Source organism: Mus musculus, chromosome 4, assembly GCF_000001635.26.
Source record: "Mus musculus strain C57BL/6J chromosome 4, GRCm38.p6 C57BL/6J".
Taxonomy (NCBI): Eukaryota; Metazoa; Chordata; class Mammalia; order Rodentia; family Muridae; genus Mus; species Mus musculus.
In genome coordinates this window covers 88,792,933-88,811,426 of record NC_000070.6, presented here as the reverse complement: position 1 = coordinate 88,811,426, position 18,494 = coordinate 88,792,933, and the positions used below count along the sequence as shown (strand labels likewise).

The window sequence follows — 18,494 nt, the reverse complement described above, 5'->3', positions numbered from 1 at the left end:
TAAGTCTCTTTTTGATCTTTCTCATTGTAAAGCTCAGTAATAGCAGTGAGGAATAATCATGTCAAAGCCTGAATATTATCTATTCTTTGAAAATCCACCACTGTGGGGTTGATGGCTTGCATCTACTCTATCGCAGGGCATGGCCGCTTAAGGAGGCAAAAGGAGGGGAGTTTGGCTTGCATCTACTCTATCACAGGGCATGGCCGCTTAAGGAGGCAAAAGGAGGGGAGTTTGACTGAGCTTGCCAGGGCAGGGCAGGAGTGAAAACACCACTTAGGAGTTGGGAAAGCAGTCTTTGGTGTGGGAATGTTGGAGCTAGTTCAGGGGTTCCCGGGCCTAAGAGGCCCTGGGCTGTGGGGTTCTCTGGCTCTTGGACATCCAGGGGCCCTGGGAGTCACAGAAGAGCAGAAAATGGAATGGAGGGGCATGGCAAGGTCTGGAGACAGTGTCTAGCCCGGGGCCAGGGGACAAGTGGAGCTCTGGTTTGTCCCATTGAGGTGATTGTCCTTATCTTGGTGGTGACAAGCTTGGTGGCTGTTGTGACTGGGAGGCCAGAGAGGCCTTCTATGGGAAAATAGGCTGCTGCTCTGTAGGCAAAGCCTTCTCATGGTTCCCCACTGCAGATCTTGATGAAAAGAGACAGTCCATGGTTCTAAACAGGTTATTGTATAAAACCATACCCCACTTCTCAAACACTTTTTTGCAGGGAGGAATGTCTGGAAAGGGAAGAGTATTGGCTAAGCCCTCTGGGCCTCACGGTACCTCATTAGCATGGAGAACTCTGTTTTGGGTCTACATGGCCACAGGTCATGTCTGTTTTATGTGAGAAGCACGGCACATGTACCAAGTCAGGAGCCTGGCAAAGAGCTGGGAGTCAACTAAGCCTCAAGTGTGTACCCATATAGCCTTTGGGTCTCAACCTGCTCTACCGTACCAAACTTCCTGGCATGGTTTAACGCCCCCCGCCCCCCACACCACCAATAAAATTAGTCCATAACCTTGAAATTCAGCCTTAGGTTCAGGACAGGAGCAGAGCACAATCTGATCCTACCAGGATGTCACATGAATAGCCCTTAGACCAACTTGATCAAATATTTCTTCCCTCCGAAAGCTATGAGTCAGGCCTCAACTTTCTGTGTTCTTTTGGCATTCTTGTCTTCTGATCTCCCACCAGAATGTCCCAGTAAGCCCTCTCACAGTATTCAGGGACTTGTCTATCCCAGATCTACAGTCTGCCTACAAATCAATGTCAACAGCCTCAGAACAAAACGGTCAAATTTATCACATCAACCAAAATAATCAGATTGACCACAACAATGGCCTTACTTCTTGATATCAGTTCCTTGTAGCAGTTTCCTATTGTCACCGTGAGACACAGTCTCACACACATACACACACACACACACACACACACACACACACACACACACACACCCCTGTTAAAAGTAACTCAAAGAAGGAAGGACTTACAGATTAGTAGCACCGCCAACCATTTAGAGGAACTCATGGTGGCAGGAGCTTAAGGTACCTGGTCACATTGTAACTTCAGAGATGAATGTTTTTCTCTCACTTTCTCATTGTTATTCAGTAAAGCACTACAGCCTATGGGATTATCTATATTTAAGTTGTATCTTCTTATTTTAATTAATGGAACACAAGTAATTGTTCAGAGAGATGTTCAGAGGCCTGTCTTTGGCAACTCGAGTTGTCAATCAAAATTGACCTTATGTCACTCATATTAATGACTAATGGTCCTTGTTGTGTGGATCCTAATCCCCAGGAATGATTGCACACTTACATATGCCTACTCAGAGCATAATGCGCCGAGCAGGAGGAAAACCGGGAGCTGATCTAGCAACTTGATTCAACTAGGTTAACCATAAGTTAAACTTCACAAAAGACTTTACTACCAAGACAAGCTGTAATTTCTCAAGTTCACTATGTTTTTGTTGTTGCTGCTGATGTTGCTGTTTTCTTCTTCTGAGCAGGCCTTGAACCACTTCTCACTAAATGTACTCAAAGTCTCTAACCCTCTGTACATGCATACATTATGTGCAGTATATTTGTATTTTAAAGAAACTGAATTATGGGTAGTATCTAAGAGTTTCCCTGGAATGCCTGGGTTCCATGAATAAGAATCTCTGCACTGTGATAATGTGCTGATTTTTAGGGAAAACACATACACACACAGGCACACCCATATGCCCACATGTTTGCAAAGAATGCTAAAATAACCTATACAGCCCCTTTATAATAGTCCCGGGGCCTCTGTGACCTTAGTCACCCATGCTGGGGACACTGGCTGTTGGTGCCTTCTCCCTGGAACAGCAGTGGGCTCTCAGAAGCTTCTTCAGTCATCTCCCTTTTCTAAATGAAAACTTTTAAATGGTTAACTCCACATAGCCCAGTGCTTGCTCCATCCCTCAGAATGCTCTAGAAATATTTCATTCTACTCTGCTTCCCTTCTGTGTTCTCTCACAGGACACATTTGCATTCTGAGCAAATAGACTTCCTGTACTTTGTCTTCTGGTGGAGCAAAAATGAAGAAATACCTGAACAAGGGAAAGATGGGCTCCTACATCCTTAACCAGTTCACTGGGGGTTGGCTTATGTGATTAAGGCTCTTTATTTAAACATGTTCTGTATATTATTGGACATTAGTGGGTCTTGACCACTGCAACTTGGGAAGCTTCAAATCATGGCCACAGTCATACTCTTGGTTCTGAGGCTCTAAATGGTAGTTAATTCTATCTGGCCCTGCACATTGATCTTTCCCCAAAAAGACTGTGTTCACCAAGTCATTGCAGCCACCATTCTGTATTCCTTGTCATGTGGATTAGACAATGCTTATCAGAGCTTCAGCAAAAGGATCAATGTCTGGCAGATCAATAATACTCTTCCAACTCATTCCACTGACATCCAGCTCATCTTCTCAGTTCTATAATTTTGAAATTACATAAAAAGTCAATGTTGCCTTATGAAACAAAATATAGCTATAGACAAGTCCAGGTCAATGTGTTAGTATGGAAACAATAATAAACTTTCAGGTATAATTATTTATATTGAAAAATGTTGATGATACAAGCAACGACAAAAATAGAAGTGGTCAAATGGGAAGATTTTATGTAATCACACGGTCAGCCAAGCTTACACCACTACCAAGTCCTCCAAAATGGTTTCTAGGGGCTGAGATCCTCTCAGGAAGGAGGATCATGGGTGTTGCTGCATGTTGATTACAAAAAGACGTTCACGATGCCATAGTCAGCTTTAAAATTGTGAGAAAGGGTTTTCAGTGTTTTATCTACAAAAAGAAAATAGTGTTTGAGGAGATCCATGTTTAAAGTGTATAAAACTTGACAGTGTGTGCGCATGTATGAATTATCACACAGTACTACATAAAGATGGACAATTTTCATAATTTAAGGCATCAGCCAAAATGAAGTTCAATTTAGAATGCATCTATGTCACCCTGAGCCTTCACTAGACCATTTACAAGGGTGGAGAGGAGAGAAGTCTAGAGACAAAGTCCTTCCCTATGTAAACCCTAGTCCTGATCAAGTAACAGGGCTAGAACAAGTTGTTCTCTGACCACAGGCAGAGACCAGGCTGGTCCCAACTGAAGTGAAAACTCCCATCCTCCTCAGAAGCCACACTAACTCCTCAGTTCCAACGTGCTGCAGATCTCCTTGGTGCTTGTGGGTGCTACACAGTCTCCAGGTGTCAGTGGGCTATCCTAATAATCTCTCATGATGCTTTACCTACGTCTGTGTTCTCTCTAAGGGCCCAGTGAGATTGATATTGATGCATGCTAATCACTTCTCCAAAGGGGTAGGACGCTCTGCTGATAATACGTAAAAAAGAAGGGACTTTTAGAGAGAAGGAACTTTTGAAACAAACACTATAGTTAGCAGCTTGTATGGAACCTAGGACAAAAGGCTTCCATCTTGATGAAACATGAGATGGGAAATTCCTCTCTCCCAACCTGAGGCCTATAGAGCCAGAGGGTTTAATATTTCAGGTCCACCTCCTACCCTCTAAAAAGACTGGCATCAAAGGAGACTTTTGAGAATTTTGTGCACATAAAGCTGTCTTCAACGAAAGGAGAATATAGCTTTTTTTTTAAGGAGAATTTTCTCTTTTCAAGATGCAAAGATCAAGCAAAGAGGTTCATCAACCTCTGGAGTAACTTCCTTCCAAGGGAGATTTTCAAAAAACACACACACACACAAACAAACAAACAGAAAACCTGAGACCGGGCAAAGTCTGAGATTAAGGAGTTCCCAGGTTACAAGAAGCTAACCAGAAGCCCATGACAGGAGAGAGAATGGTTCTAACACCGAACAGCCCAAGAGAGCCTTGCTGCAACAAGGCACGTTTTCCAACCCCCGTGGCCCATGGGCATCCCCCATCTGTGATCGAAACCTCCCAAGGAAAACCGAGATCATCAATTTATTCAGAAGCCACCTCAAATGCAAGAGCACAGGTTTTCTTTCAAACATCTTTCGCAGTGTATGATGTACAGTAGGATGCTTCGGGGCCTCTGGCAGGGAAGACATAAAGAACTCGATGTTCTTGGTCGATGCACGCCCATTTCGCCTGTTGGTGCTGAATCCGAATCCGTGTGTCTGCTTTGAATGGAGAGAGGGAGCGTGGTGTCACGAGAGCAGAGAGATTCCTGCACGGGGCTTCTCCTCATCTTGGGCCTCTTCTCGCAGACAGTGGGAACGCTGGAAGGTCCACTTGCAATTGGACTCTGACGATCTCCCAGGAGCAAGCGCTGTGTGCCTTTGCCTTCAGATAGCGGAAGAACCCTCGGAAGTAGGTGCGGATGGCCAGGGCAAAAGGCAGTGGACAGGACTGGCCCTGCTCTCTTGGCCTCTTCAGCACTTGCAGCTCACGCCACAGGCTAGATAGTAGCTGGTCCAGCGCCCTCTCGTGCCAGGCAGCTCTGCTGGCCTCTGTGTCAAAGAGGTGGAGGACCTGCTTGAGGGTCTGGGAGTAGCAACTGGTGGTTTCTCCCAGAGTCATCGGTGTGATGTTAGTTCCTTCCTTCCAGGGACATGGGAAATCGGTCCTGTCCCGCAGGCACTGGTGACCCGGCACGCTTCGGAGCTCTGCTAGGAAGCGCGCGGTTTCGCTGCGCTCCAGGTGCAGGCTCCCAGATTTACCAGAATCAAGTGAGCTGGCTGGGCTGCAGCTCAGCATCACCCCTCCCACCAGGAATAGATGCACAGGCAGCATGCTGAAGCCTGACGATTGCGGGGCTGGCCTGCAGGGGGAGCGCGAGGGCAAGGCCGCCTTCCCATTGAGCCTGGAGTTTGCTGCTTTAATAGTTCACTCGGAGCTTCGGGCTCTTGCTCGCTGACTGCCTGCGCTGCGCTGGACGCTGGACGCGACTTCTGAGGCCAGGAGCAGCAGCAGAGGGCGCGGGCCACCGGAGGGCAGCAGCGGGCGCCTGCGGAGGCCGTTCGCCCCGCTCAGCGCGCGACTCCGGGCAGGCAGGGAGTGTCTCCTGCCTCTCTCCCGGGCCCCTTCGCGTACAGGACTGTACGCCATCCATCGCGCCTTGAGAATTGAACCCAGACGGAATTGGTGGGCCAGGGGACATGTTTTCGGGGAACCGGGAAGGCTCCAAAGCCCAGAGAGCAGCGTTTTGGTTTGGCTGGGCTGGGTTTGGTTTGGTCTCCTTTGGTTCGGTTTCCTTTCGTTTGTTTGGTTCGCATCTTGGTGCGTTTGGGTGGCCCGCCAGACCCTTCCAGCTCTCTAACGCGAGTGGAGAAGAAGGAAGTGGAGTTGGCAGAGAGGAGAGCTGGGCCCCAACAGGCAGACAGTTCCAGAGAGAGGACAGACAGTATGGTCTTGCCCCTCTCCTCTCAGGAGCTCTGCTGAGCAGGGAGCAGTTGGACCTCTCAGCCAGGAAGTTGGCGCTCCTCCTCCTGGCCAGGCCCCTCCTCCCTGTTTCCATCTCTCAAAAGTCACCCTCACCAAAAGGGCATTTTCGGGTAGATGGCCTCTTGCTCAGCCCCCCACAGGGAGGGCTTCTGTCAAGTGTGCCCGTCTCTGCTCCTTCTGACATCAACCCTCCCTCTGTAAGTCAGCACGAGTTTTCTCTCCCATTCTGAATTCGAATGCGGTCACGTTTTCAGCAGCTTCCTTCACGTATTACTTTGACCAGGTAGCTAGGGTTTTGGAGAGGTTTTGTTTTCTATTGCCAAAAATTCCCACACCACCCCGCAGCCAGAATAGGTAATCCAACGTCCTTCATTCTCTTCTGGAATCCTGAGAAAGATGTCTTATGTGACTCCTGTTTTGGGTGTGCGGGGTGGGGGGTTGGATGTGGGGGAGAGGGCTTGATCTTTCGTGGTGCATGGTCGTGATAAGTACTGCTTCCAAGGCAGGGTTGTTCCCAAGGACACGAGACTGTGCATGGACCAAAAGACCTAACTCCTTGACTCCACGCTCTTGGTTATAAAAATAAATAACTAAATAAATATGAATGAAAAACATTTAAAAAAAAAAGCTGTTGCCCACAGCCACCCGCTGGGCAGAAGGGACACGGGTGGGGTTTGGGGTCCAGGAGAGAGAGGAAGGTGGAGAGGGAAGAAGATGCCTTGAGGTGAGAATCCAAAATAACGGCCCTGGGTACTGGCTGGCCTACAGGAGTCAAGAGAAGCCCAGAGGCAAGGGGGTGGGGAAATTGCAGAGAGGTGTTATGGGCTGGGAAACGGACATAATCCCGTAGAGCATGGGTATCTGCCCAGCTCTAGTGCCCATAAAGGCTTCTGAGAAATTAAAGGTCTCCCGCCCTCTTCCCCACTCAACTCCCACCACACCCATCCCACCCCAGGAATTGAGTGATCAAGGGGGGGCAGGAGCTCACAAGTAAAGTGAAATATTTTCAGCCTCTTCATGCATGCCTTTAGCTCCATGGCCTCTAACTTTCCCCATCTGCCTCCTGGTGTTTATGTGAAACACCGGGACTGTGGCGTGCTGACTGTGATACCTGTTTGGAGGCAAGCAGGTAAAAACACAAAACAAAAGAAAACAGAACAGAAGATGAGAAGAATCGTGGAATCCTGCTTCGGGACTTGGAGGAGAACCATGCTCACTCATCCAGGGGCTCATCCAGGGCCTGAACAGTCCCTTCCTAAGGCCCTCTCTATAAACAAAGCCTAGGTCCCCTTCGCCCTCCAGACTGAGAGTCTGGAGTTCCCAACTTACAAGAAGCTACCCAGAACCCCGTGATAGGAGAGAGAACGGCTCTAACACCCAACAGCCCGAATGAGCCTTGCTGCAACAAGGCACGTTTTCCAACCCCCGTGGCCCATGGGCATCCCCCATCTGTGATCGAAACCTCCCAAGGAAAACCGAGATCATCAATTTATTCAGAAGCCACCTCAAATGCAAGAGCACAGGTTTTCTTTCAAACATCTTTCGCAGTGTATGATGTACAGTAGGATGCTTCGGGACCTCTGGCAGGGAAGACATAAAGAACTCGATGTTCTTGGTCGATGCACGCCCATTTCGCCTGTTGGTGCTGAATCCGAATCCGTGTGTCTGCTTTGAATGGAGAGAGGGAGCGTGGTGTCACGAGAGCAGAGAGATTCCTGCACGGGGCTTCTCCTCATCTTGGGCCTCTTCTCGCAGACAGTGGGAAAGCTGGAAGGTCCACTTGCAATTGGACTCTGACGATCTCCCAGGAGCAAGCGCTGTGTGCCTTTGCCTTCAGATAGCGGAAGAACCCTCGGAAGTAGGTGCGGATGGCCAGGGCAAAAGGCAGTGGACAGGACTGGCCCTGCTCTCTTGGCCTCTTCAGCACTTGCAGCTCACGCCACAGGCTAGATAGTAGCTGGTCCAGCGCCCTCTCGTGCCAGGCAGCTCTGCTGGCCTCTGTGTCAAAGAGGTGGAGGACCTGCCTGAGGGTCTGGGAGTAGCAACTGGTGGTTTCTCCCAGAGTCATCGGTGTGATGTTAGTTCCTTCCTTCCAGGGACATGGGAAATCGGTCCTGTCCCGCAGGCACTGGTGACCCGGCACGCTTCGGAGCTCTGCTAGGAAGCGCGCGGTTTCGCTGCGCTCCAGGTGCAGGCTCCCAGATTTACCAGAATCAAGTGAGCTGGCTGGGCTGCAGCTCAGCATCACCCCTCCCACCAGGAATAGATGCACAGGCAGCATGCTGAAGCCTGACGATTGCGGGGCTGGCCTGCAGGGGGAGCGCGAGGGCAAGGCCGCCTTCCCATTGAGCCTGGAGTTTGCTGCTTTAATAGTTCACTCGGAGCTTCGGGCTCTTGCTCGCTGACTGCCTGCGCTGCGCTGGACGCTGGACGCGACTTCTGAGGCCAGGAGCAGCAGCAGAGGGCGCGGGCCACCGGAGGGCAGCAGCGGGCGCCTGCGGAGGCCGTTCGCCCCGTTCAGCGCGCGACTCCGGGCAGGCAGGGAGTGTCTCCTGCCTCTCTCCCGGGCCCCTTCGCGTACAGGACTGTACGCCATCCATCGCGCCTTGAGAATTGAACCCAGACGGAATTGGTGGGCCAGGGGACATGTTTTCGGGGAACCGGGAAGGCTCCAAAGCCCAGAGAGCAGCGTTTTGGTTTGGCTGGGCTGGGTTTGGTTTGGTCTCCTTTGGTTCGGTTTCCTTTCGTTTGTTTGGTTCGCATCTTGGTGCGTTTGGGTGGCCCGCCAGACCCTTCCAGCTCTCTAACGCGAGTGGAGAAGAAGGAAGTGGAGTTGGCAGAGAGGAGAGCTGGGCCCCAACAGGCAGACAGTTCCAGAGAGAGGACAGACAGTATGGTCTTGCCCCTCTCCTCTCAGGAGCTCTGCTGAGCAGGGAGCAGTTGGACCTCTCAGCCAGGAAGTTGGCGCTCCTCCTCCTGGCCAGGCCCCTCCTCCCTGTTTCCATCTCTCAAAAGTCACCCTCACCAAAAGGGCATTTTCGGGTAGATGGGCTCTTGCTCAGCCTCCCACAGGGAGGGCTTCTGTCAAGTGTGCCTGTCTCTACTCCTTCTGACATCAACCCTCCCTCTGTAAGTCAGCACGAGTTTTCTCTCCCATTCTGAATTCGAATGCGGTCACGTTTTCAGCAGCTTCCTTCACGTATTACTTTGACCAGGTAGCTAGGGGTTTGGAGAGGTTTTGTTTTCTATTGCCAAAAATTCCCACACCACCCCGCAGCCAGAATAGGTAATCCAACGTCCTTCATTCTCTTCTGGAATCCTGAGAAAGATGTCTTATGTGACTCCTGTTTTGGGTGTGGGGGGTCGGGGGTTGGGTGTGGGGGAGAGGGCTTGATCTTTCGTGGTGCATGGTCGTGATAAATACTTGCTTCCAAGGCAGGGTTGTTCCCAAGGACACGAGACTGTGCATGGACCAAAACACCTAACTCCTTGATTCCACGCTCTTGGTTATAAAAATAAATAACTAAATAAATAAATATGAATAAAAAACATTTAAAAAAAAGCTGTTGCCCACAGCCACCCGCTGGGCAGAAGGGACACGGGTGGGGTTTGGGGTCCAGGAGAGAGAGGAAGGTGGAGAGGGAAGAAGATGCGTTGAGGTGAGAATCCAAAATAATGGCCCTGGGTGCTGGCTGGCCTACAGGAGTCAAGAGAAGCCCAGAGGCAAGGGGGTGGGGAAATTGCAGAGAGGTGTTATGGGCTGGGAAACGGACATAATCCCGTAGAGCATGGGTATCTGCCCAGCTGTAGTGCCCATAAAGGCTTCTGAGAAATTAAAGGTCTCCCGCCCTCTTCCCCACTCAACTCCCACCACACCCATCCCACCCCAGGAATTGAGTGATCAAGGGGGGCAGGAGCTCACAAGTGGAGTGAAATATTTTCAGCCTCTTCATGCATGCTTTTAGCTCCATGGCCTCTAACTTTCCCCATCTGCCTCCTGGTGTTTATGTGAAACACCGGGACTGTGGAGTGCTGACTGTGATACGTGTTTGGAGGCAAGCAGGTAAAAACACAAAACAAAAGAAAACAGAACAGAAGATGAGAAGAATCGTGGAATCCTGCTTCGGGACTTGGAGGAGAGCCATGCTCACTCATCCAGGGGCTCATCCAGGGCCTGAACAGTCCCTTCCTAAGGCCCTCTCTATAAACAAAGCCTAGGTCGCCTTCGCCCTCCAGACTGAGAGTCTGGAGTTCCCAGCTTACAAGAAGCTACCCAGAACCCCGTGACAGGAGAGAGAACGGCTCTAACACCCAACAGCCCGAATGAGCCTTGCTGCAACAAGGCAAGTTTTCCAACCCCCGTGGCCCATGGGCATCCCCCATCTGTGATCGAAACCTCCCAAGGAAAACCGAGATCATCAATTTATTCAGAAGCCACCTCAAATGAAAGAGCACAGGTTTTCTTACAAACATCTTTTGCAGTGTATGATGTACAGTAGGATGCTTCTGGGCCTCTGGCAGGGAAGACATAAAGAACTCGATGTTCTTGGTCGATGCACGCCCATTTCGCCTGTTGGTGCTGAATCCGAATCCGTGTGTCTGCTTTGAATGGAGAGAGGGAGCGTGGTGTCACGAGAGCAGAGAGATTCCTGCACGGGGCTTCTCCTCATCTTGGGCCTCTTCTCGCAGACAGTGGGAACGCTGGAAGGTCCACTTGCAATTGGACTCTGACGATCTCCCAGGAGCAAGCGCTGTGTGCCTTTGCCTTCAGATAGCGGAAGAACCCTCGGAAGTAGGTGCGGATGGCCAGGGCAAAAGGCAGTGGACAGGACTGGCCCTGCTCTCTTGGCCTCTTCAGCACTTGCAGCTCACGCCACAGGCTAGATAGTAGCTGGTCCAGCGCCCTCTCGTGCCAGGCAGCTCTGCTGGCCTCTGTGTCAAAGAGGTGGAGGACCTGCCTGAGGGTCTGGGAGTAGCAACTGGTGGTTTCTCCCAGAGTCATCGGTGTGATGTTAGTTCCTTCCTTCCAGGGACATGGGAAATCGGTCCTGTCCCGCAGGCACTGGTGACCCGGCACGCTTCGGAGCTCTGCTAGGAAGCGCGCGGTTTCGCTGCGCTCCAGGTGCAGGCTCCCAGATTTACCAGAATCAAGTGAGCTGGCTGGGCTGCAGCTCAGCATCACCCCTCCCACCAGGAATAGATGCACAGGCAGCATGCTGAAGCCTGACGATTGCGGGGCTGGCCTGCAGGGGGAGCGCGAGGGCAAGGCCGCCTTCCCATTGAGCCTGGAGTTTGCTGCTTTAATAGTTCACTCGGAGCTTCGGGCTCTTGCTCGCTGACTGCCTGCGCTGCGCTGGACGCTGGACGCGACTTCTGAGGCCAGGAGCAGCAGCAGAGGGCGCGGGCCACCGGAGGGCAGCAGCGGGCGCCTGCGGAGGCCGTTCGCCCCGTTCAGCGCGCGACTCCGGGCAGGCAGGGAGTGTCTCCTGCCTCTCTCCCGGGCCCCTTCGCGTACAGGACTGTACGCCATCCATCGCGCCTTGAGAATTGAACCCAGACGGAATTGGTGGGCCAGGGGACATGTTTTCGGGGAACCGGGAAGGCTCCAAAGCCCAGAGAGCAGCGTTTTGGTTTGGCTGGGCTGGGTTTGGTTTGGTCTCCTTTGGTTCGGTTTCCTTTCGTTTGTTTGGTTCGCATCTTGGTGCGTTTGGGTGGCCCGCCAGACCCTTCCAGCTCTCTAACGCGAGTGGAGAAGAAGGAAGTGGAGTTGGCAGAGAGGAGAGCTGGGCCCCAACAGGCAGACAGTTCCAGAGAGAGGACAGACAGTATGGTCTTGCCCCTCTCCTCTCAGGAGCTCTGCTGAGCAGGGAGCAGTTGGACCTCTCAGCCAGGAAGTTGGCGCTCCTCCTCCTGGCCAGGCCCCTCCTCCCTGTTTCCATCTCTCAAAAGTCACCCTCACCAAAAGGGCATTTTCGGGTAGATGGGCTCTTGCTCAGCCTCCCACAGGGAGGGCTTCTGTCAAGTGTGCCTGTCTCTGCTCCTTCTGACATCAACCCTCCCTCTGTAAGTCAGCACGAGTTTTCTCTCCCATTCTGAATTCGAATGCGGTCACGTTTTCAGCAGCTTCCTTCACGTATTACTCTGACCAGGTAGCTAGGGTTTTGGAGAGGTTTTGTTTTTTATTGCCAAACATTCCCACACCACCCCGCAGCCAGAATAGGTAATCCAACGTCCTTCATTCTCTTCTGGAATCCTGAGAAAGATGTCTTATGTGACTCCTGTTTTGGGTGTGGGGGGTGGGGGGTTCGGTGTGGGGGAGAGGGCTTGATCTTTCGTGGTGCATGGTCGTGATAAGTACTCGCTTCCAAGGCAGGGTTGTTCCCAAGGACCCGACGAGACTCTGCATGGACCAAAAGACCTAACTCCTTGATTCCACGCTCTTGGTTATAAAAATAACTAACTAACTAAATAAATATGAATAAAAACCATTAAAAAAAAGTTGTTGCCCACAGCCACCCGCTGGGCAGAAGGGACACGGGTGGGGTTTGGGGTCCAGGAGAGAGAGGAAGGTGGAGAGGGAAGAAGATGCCTTGAGGTGAGAATCCAAAATAACGGCCCTGGGTGCTGGCTGGCCTACAGGAGTCAAGAGAAGCCCAGAGGCAAGGGGGTGGGGAAATTGCAGAGAGGTGTTATGGGCTGGGAAACGGACATAATCCCGTAGAGCATGGGTATCTGCCCAGCTGTAGTGCCCATAAAGGCTTCTGAGAAATTAAAGGTCTCCCGCCCTCTTCCCCACTCAACTCCCACCACACCCATCCCACCCCAGGAATTGAGTGATCAAGGGGGGCAGGAGCTCACAAGTGGAGTGAAATATTTTCAGCCTCTTCATGCATGCTTTTAGCTCCATGGCCTCTAACTTTCCCCATCTGCCTCCTGGTGTTTATGTGAAACACCGGGACTGTGGCGTGCTGACTGTGATACGTGTTTGGAGGCAAGCAGGTAAAAACACAAAACAAAAGAAAACAGAACAGAAGATGAGAAGAATCGTGGAATCCTGCTTCGGGACTTGGAGGAGAGCCATGCTCACTCATCCAGGGGCTCATCCAGGGCCTGAACAGTCCCTTCCTAAGGCCCTCTCTAAAAACAAAGCCTAGGTCGCCTTCGCCCTCCAGACTGAGAGTCTTACAAGAAGCTACCAAGAACCCCGTGACAGGAGAGAGAACGGCTCTAACACCCAACAGCCCGAATGAGCCTTGCTGCAACAAGGCACGTTTTCCAACCCCCGTGGCCCATGGGCATCCCCCATCTGTGATCGAAACCTCCCAAGGAAAACCGAGATCATCAATTTATTCAGAAGCCACCTCAAATGCAAGAGCACAGGTTTTCTTTCAAACATCTTTCGCAGTGTATGATGTACAGTAGGATGCTTCCGGGCCTCTGGCAGGGAAGACATAAAGAACTCGATGTTCTTTGTCGATGCACGCCCATTTCGCCTGTTGGTGCTGAATCTGAATCCGTGTGTCTGCTTTGAATGGAGAGAGGGAGCGTGGTGTCACGAGAGCAGAGAGATTCCTGCACGGGGCTTCTCCTCATCTTGGGCCTCTTCTCGCAGACAGTGGGAACGCTGGAAGGTCCACTTGCAATTGGACTCTGACGATCTCCCAGGAGCAAGCGCTGTGTGCCTTTGCCTTCAGATAGCGGAAGAACCCTCGGAAGTAGGTGCGGATGGCCAGGGCAAAAGGCAGTGGACAGGACTGGCCCTGCTCTCTTGGCCTCTTCAGCACTTGCAGCTCACGCCACAGGCTAGATAGTAGCTGGTCCAGCGCCCTCTCGTGCCAGGCAGCTCTGCTGGCCTCTGTGTCAAAGAGGTGGAGGACCTGCTTGAGGGTCTGGGAGTAGCAACTGGTGGTTTCTCCCAGAGTCATCGGTGTGATGTTAGTTCCTTCCTTCCAGGGACATGGGAAATCGGTCCTGTCCCGCAGGCACTGGTGACCCGGCACGCTTCGGAGCTCTGCTAGGAAGCGCGCGGTTTCGCTGCGCTCCAGGTGCAGGCTCCCAGATTTACCAGAATCAAGTGAGCTGGCTGGGCTGCAGCTCAGCATCACCCCTCCCACCAGGAATAGATGCACAGGCAGCATGCTGAAGCCTGACGATTGCGGGGCTGGCCTGCAGGGGGAGCACGAGGGCAAGGCCGCCTTCCCATTGAGCCTGGAGTTTGCTGCTTTAATAGTTCACTCGGAGCTTCGGGCTCTTGCTCGCTGACTGCCTGCGCTGCGCTGGACGCTGGACGCGACTTCTGAGGCCAGGAGCAGCAGCAGAGGGCGCGGGCCACCGGAGGGCAGCAGCGGGCGCCTGCGGAGGCCGTTCGCCCCGTTCAGCGCGCGACTCCGGGCAGGCAGGGAGTGTCTCCTGCCTCTCTCCCGGGCCCCTTCGCGTACAGGACTGTACGCCATCCATCGCGCCTTGAGAATTGAACCCAGACGGAATTGGTGGGCCAGGGGACATGTTTTCGGGGAACCGGGAAGGCTCCAAAGCCCAGAGAGCAGCGTTTTGGTTTGGCTGGGCTGGGTTTGGTTTGGTCTCCTTTGGTTCGGTTTCCTTTCGTTTGTTTGGTTCGCATCTTGGTGCGTTTGGGTGGCCCGCCAGACCCTTCCAGCTCTCTAACGCGAGTGGAGAAGAAGGAAGTGGAGTTGGCAGAGAGGAGAGCTGGGCCCCAACAGGCAGACAGTTCCAGAGAGAGGACAGACAGTATGGTCTTGCCCCTCTCCTCTCAGGAGCTCTGCTGAGCAGGGAGCAGTTGGACCTCTCAGCCAGGAAGTTGGCGCTCCTCCTCCTGGCCAGGCCCCTCCTCCCTGTTTCCATCTCTCAAAAGTCACCCTCACCAAAAGGGCATTTTCGGGTAGATGGCCTCTTGCTCAGCCCCCCACAGGGAGGGCTTCTGTCAAGTGTGCCCCTCTCTGCTCCTTCTGACATCAACCCTCCCTCTGTAAGTCAGCACGAGTTTTCTCTCCCATTCTGAATTCGAATGCGGTCACGTTTTCAGCAGCTTCCTTCACGTATTACTTTGACCAGGTAGCTAGGGTTTTGGAGAGGTTTTGTTTTCTATTGCCAAAAATTCCCACACCACCCCGCAGCCAGAATAGGTAATCCAACGTCCTTCATTCTCTTCTGGAATCCTGAGAAAGATGTCTTATGTGACTCCTGTTTTGGGTGTGCGGGGTGGGGGGTTGGATGTGGGGGAGAGGGCTTGATCTTTCGTGGTGCATGGTCGTGATAAGTACTGCTTCCAAGGCAGGGTTGTTCCCAAGGACACGAGACTGTGCATGGACCAAAAGACCTAACTCCTTGACTCCACGCTCTTGGTTATAAAAATAAATAACTAAATAAATATGAATGAAAAACATTTTTAAAAAAAGCTGTTGCCCACAGCCACCCGCTGGGCAGAAGGGACACGGGTGGGGTTTGGGGTCCAGGAGAGAGAGGAAGGTGGAGAGGGAAGAAGATGCCTTGAGGTGAGAATCCAAAATAACGGCCCTGGGTACTGGCTGGCCTACAGGAGTCAAGAGAAGCCCAGAGGCAAGGGGGTGGGGAAATTGCAGAGAGGTGTTATGGGCTGGGAAACGGACATAATCCCGTAGAGCATGGGTATCTGCCCAGCTCTAGTGCCCATAAAGGCTTCTGAGAAATTAAAGGTCTCCCGCCCTCTTCCCCACTCAACTCCCACCACACCCATCCCACCCCAGGAATTGAGTGATCAAGGGAGGGCAGGAGCTTCCAAGTGGAGTGAAATATTTTCAGCCTCTTCATGCCTTTAGCTCCATGGCCTCAAACTTTCCCCATCTGCCCCCTGGTGTTTATGCGAAACACCGGGACTGTGGCGTGCTGAGATACGTGTTTGGAGGCAAGCAGGTAAAAACACAAAACAAAAGAAAACAGAACAGAAGATGAGAAGAATCGTGGAATCCTGCTTCGGGACTTGGAGGAGAGCCATGCTCACTCATCCAGGGGCTCATCCAGGGGCTGAACAGTCCCTTCCTAAGGCCCTCTCTATAAACAAAGCCTAGGTCGCCTTCGCCCTCCAGACTGAGAGTCTTACAAGAAGCTACCAAGAACCCCGTGACAGGAGAGAGAACGGCTCTAACACCCAACAGCCCGAATGAGCCTTGCTGCAACAAGGCACGTTTTCCAACCCCCGTGGCCCATGGGCATCCCCCATCTGTGATCGAAACCTCCCAAGGAAAACCGAGATCATCAATTTATTCAGAAGCCACCTCAAATGAAAGAGCACAGGTTTTCTTACAAACATCTTTTGCAGTGTATGATGTACAGTAGGATGCTTCGGGGCCTCTGGCAGGGAAGACATAAAGAACTCGATGTTCTTGGTCGATGCACGCCCATTTCGCCTGTTGGTGCTGAATCCGAATCCGTGTGTCTGCTTTGAATGGAGAGAGGGAGCGTGGTGTCACGAGAGCAGAGAGATTCCTGCACGGGGCTTCTCCTCATCTTGGGCCTCTTCTCGCAGACAGTGGGAACGCTGGAAGGTCCACTTGCAATTGGACTCTGACGATCTCCCAGGAGCAAGCGCTGTGTGCCTTTGCCTTCAGATAGCGGAAGAACCCTCGGAAGTAGGTGCGGATGGCCAGGGCAAAAGGCAGTGGACAGGACTGGCCCTGCTCTCTTGGCCTCTTCAGCACTTGCAGCTCACGCCACAGGCTAGATAGTAGCTGGTCCAGCGCCCTCTCGTGCCAGGCAGCTCTGCTGGCCTCTGTGTCAAAGAGGTGGAGGACCTGCCTGAGGGTCTGGGAGTAGCAACTGGTGGTTTCTCCCAGAGTCATCGGTGTGATGTTAGTTCCTTCCTTCCAGGGACATGGGAAATCGGTCCTGTCCCGCAGGCACTGGTGACCCGGCACGCTTCGGAGCTCTGCTAGGAAGCGCGCGGTTTCGCTGCGCTCCAGGTGCAGGCTCCCAGATTTACCAGAATCAAGTGAGCTGGCTGGGCTGCAGCTCAGCATCACCCCTCCCACCAGGAATATATGCACAGGCAGCATGCTGAAGCCTGACGATTGCGGGGCTGGCCTGCAGGGGGAGCGCGAGGGCAAGGCCGCCTTCCCATTGAGCCTGGAGTTTGCTGCTTTAATAGTTCACTCGGAGCTTCGGGCTCTTGCTCGCTGACTGCCTGCGCTGCGCTGGACGCTGGACGCGACTTCTGAGGCCAGGAGCAGCAGCAGAGGGCGCGGGCCACCGGAGGGCAGCAGCGGGCGCCTGCGGAGGCCGTTCGCCCCGTTCAGCGCGCGACTCCGGGCAGGCAGGGAGTGTCTCCTGCCTCTCTCCCGGGCCCCTTCGCGTACAGGACTGTACGCCATCCATCGCGCCTTGAGAATTGAACCCAGACGGAATTGGTGGGCCAGGGGACATGTTTTAGGGGAACCGGGAAGGCTCCAAAGCCCAGAGAGCAGCGTTTTGGTTTGGCTGGGCTGGGTTTGGTTTGGTCTCCTTTGGTTCGGTTTCCTTTCGTTTGTTTGGTTCGCATCTTGGTGCGTTTGGGTGGCCCGCCAGACCCTTCCAGCTCTCTAACGCGAGTGGAGAAGAAGGAAGTGGAGTTGGCAGAGAGGAGAGCTGGGCCCCAACAGGCAGACAGTTCCAGAGAGAGGACAGACAGTATGGTCTTGCCCCTCTCCTCTCAGGAGCTCTGCTGAGCAGGGAGCAGTTGGACCTCTCAGCCAGGAAGTTGGCGCTCCTCCTCCTGGCCAGGCCCCTCCTCCCTGTTTCCATCTCTCAAAAGTCACCCTCACCAAAAGGGCATTTTCGGGTAGATGGCCTCTTGCTCAGCCCCCCACAGGGAGGGCTTCTGTCAAGTGTGCCCGTCTCTGCTCCTTCTGACATCAACCCTCCCTCTGTAAGTCAGCACGAGTTTTCTCTCCCATTCTGAATTCGAATGCGGTCACGTTTTCAGCAGCTTCCTTCACGTATTACTTTGACCAGGTAGCTAGGGTTTTGGAGAGGTTTTGTTTTCTATTGCCAAAAATTCCCACACCACCCCGCAGCCAGAATAGGTAATCCAACGTCCTTCATTCTCTTCTGGAATCCTGAGAAAGATGTCTTATGTGACTCCTGTTTTGGGTGTGGGGGGTGGGGGGTTCGGTGTGGGGGAGAGGGCTTGATCTTTCGTGGTGCATGGTCGTGATAAGTACTCGCTTCCAAGGCAGGGTTGTTCCCAAGGACCCGACGAGACTCTGCATGGACCAAAAGACCTAACTCCTTGATTCCACGCTCTTGGTTATAAAAATAACTAACTAACTAAATAAATATGAATAAAAACCATTAAAAAAAAGTTGTTGCCCACAGCCACCCGCTGGGCAGAAGGGACACGGGTGGGGTTTGGGGTCCAGGAGAGAGAGGAAGGTGGAGAGGGAAGAAGATGCCTTGAGGTGAGAATCCAAAATAACGGCCCTGGGTGCTGGCTGGCCTACAGGAGTCAAGAGAAGCCCAGAGGCAAGGGGGTGGGGAAATTGCAGAGAGGTGTTATGGGCTGGGAAACGGACATAATCCCGTAGAGCATGGGTATCTGCCCAGCTGTAGTGCCCATAAAGGCTTCTGAGAAA

At 52.6% G+C, this 18,494-nt stretch overlaps 5 protein-coding genes across 5 annotated transcripts; all 5 read right to left on the bottom strand.

Annotated features, from left to right (window-relative positions):
* Nucleotides 1-3,046: 3,046 nt before the first annotated feature.
* Nucleotides 3,047-5,896, bottom strand: Gm13288 (predicted gene 13288). Its single transcript, NM_001243167.1, has one exon. The coding sequence runs from the start codon at nt 5,239-5,241 to the stop codon at nt 4,693-4,695; it is 549 nt and encodes a 182-aa protein (NP_001230096.1). The 5' UTR covers nt 5,242-5,896; the 3' UTR covers nt 3,047-4,692.
* Nucleotides 5,897-7,624: 1,728 nt separating this feature from the next.
* Gm13287 (predicted gene 13287) lies at nt 7,625-8,173 on the bottom strand. Its single transcript, NM_001161610.1, has one exon. The coding sequence runs from the start codon at nt 8,171-8,173 to the stop codon at nt 7,625-7,627; it is 549 nt and encodes a 182-aa protein (NP_001155082.1).
* A 2,385-nt stretch (nt 8,174-10,558) lies between these two features.
* Gm13285 (predicted gene 13285) lies at nt 10,559-11,107 on the bottom strand. The gene has a single exon (NM_001161609.1). It carries the CDS (start codon nt 11,105-11,107, stop codon nt 10,559-10,561), a length of 549 nt encoding a protein of 182 aa, NP_001155081.1.
* A 2,115-nt stretch (nt 11,108-13,222) lies between these two features.
* Nucleotides 13,223-14,190, bottom strand: Gm13279 (predicted gene 13279). Its single transcript, NM_001243166.1, has one exon. It carries the CDS (start codon nt 14,028-14,030, stop codon nt 13,482-13,484), a length of 549 nt encoding a protein of 182 aa, NP_001230095.1. The 5' UTR covers nt 14,031-14,190; the 3' UTR covers nt 13,223-13,481.
* A 1,939-nt stretch (nt 14,191-16,129) lies between these two features.
* Nucleotides 16,130-17,685, bottom strand: Gm13275 (predicted gene 13275). The gene has a single exon (NM_001085533.2). It carries the CDS (start codon nt 16,938-16,940, stop codon nt 16,392-16,394), a length of 549 nt encoding a protein of 182 aa, NP_001079002.1. The 5' UTR covers nt 16,941-17,685; the 3' UTR covers nt 16,130-16,391.
* Nucleotides 17,686-18,494: the final 809 nt, after the last annotated feature.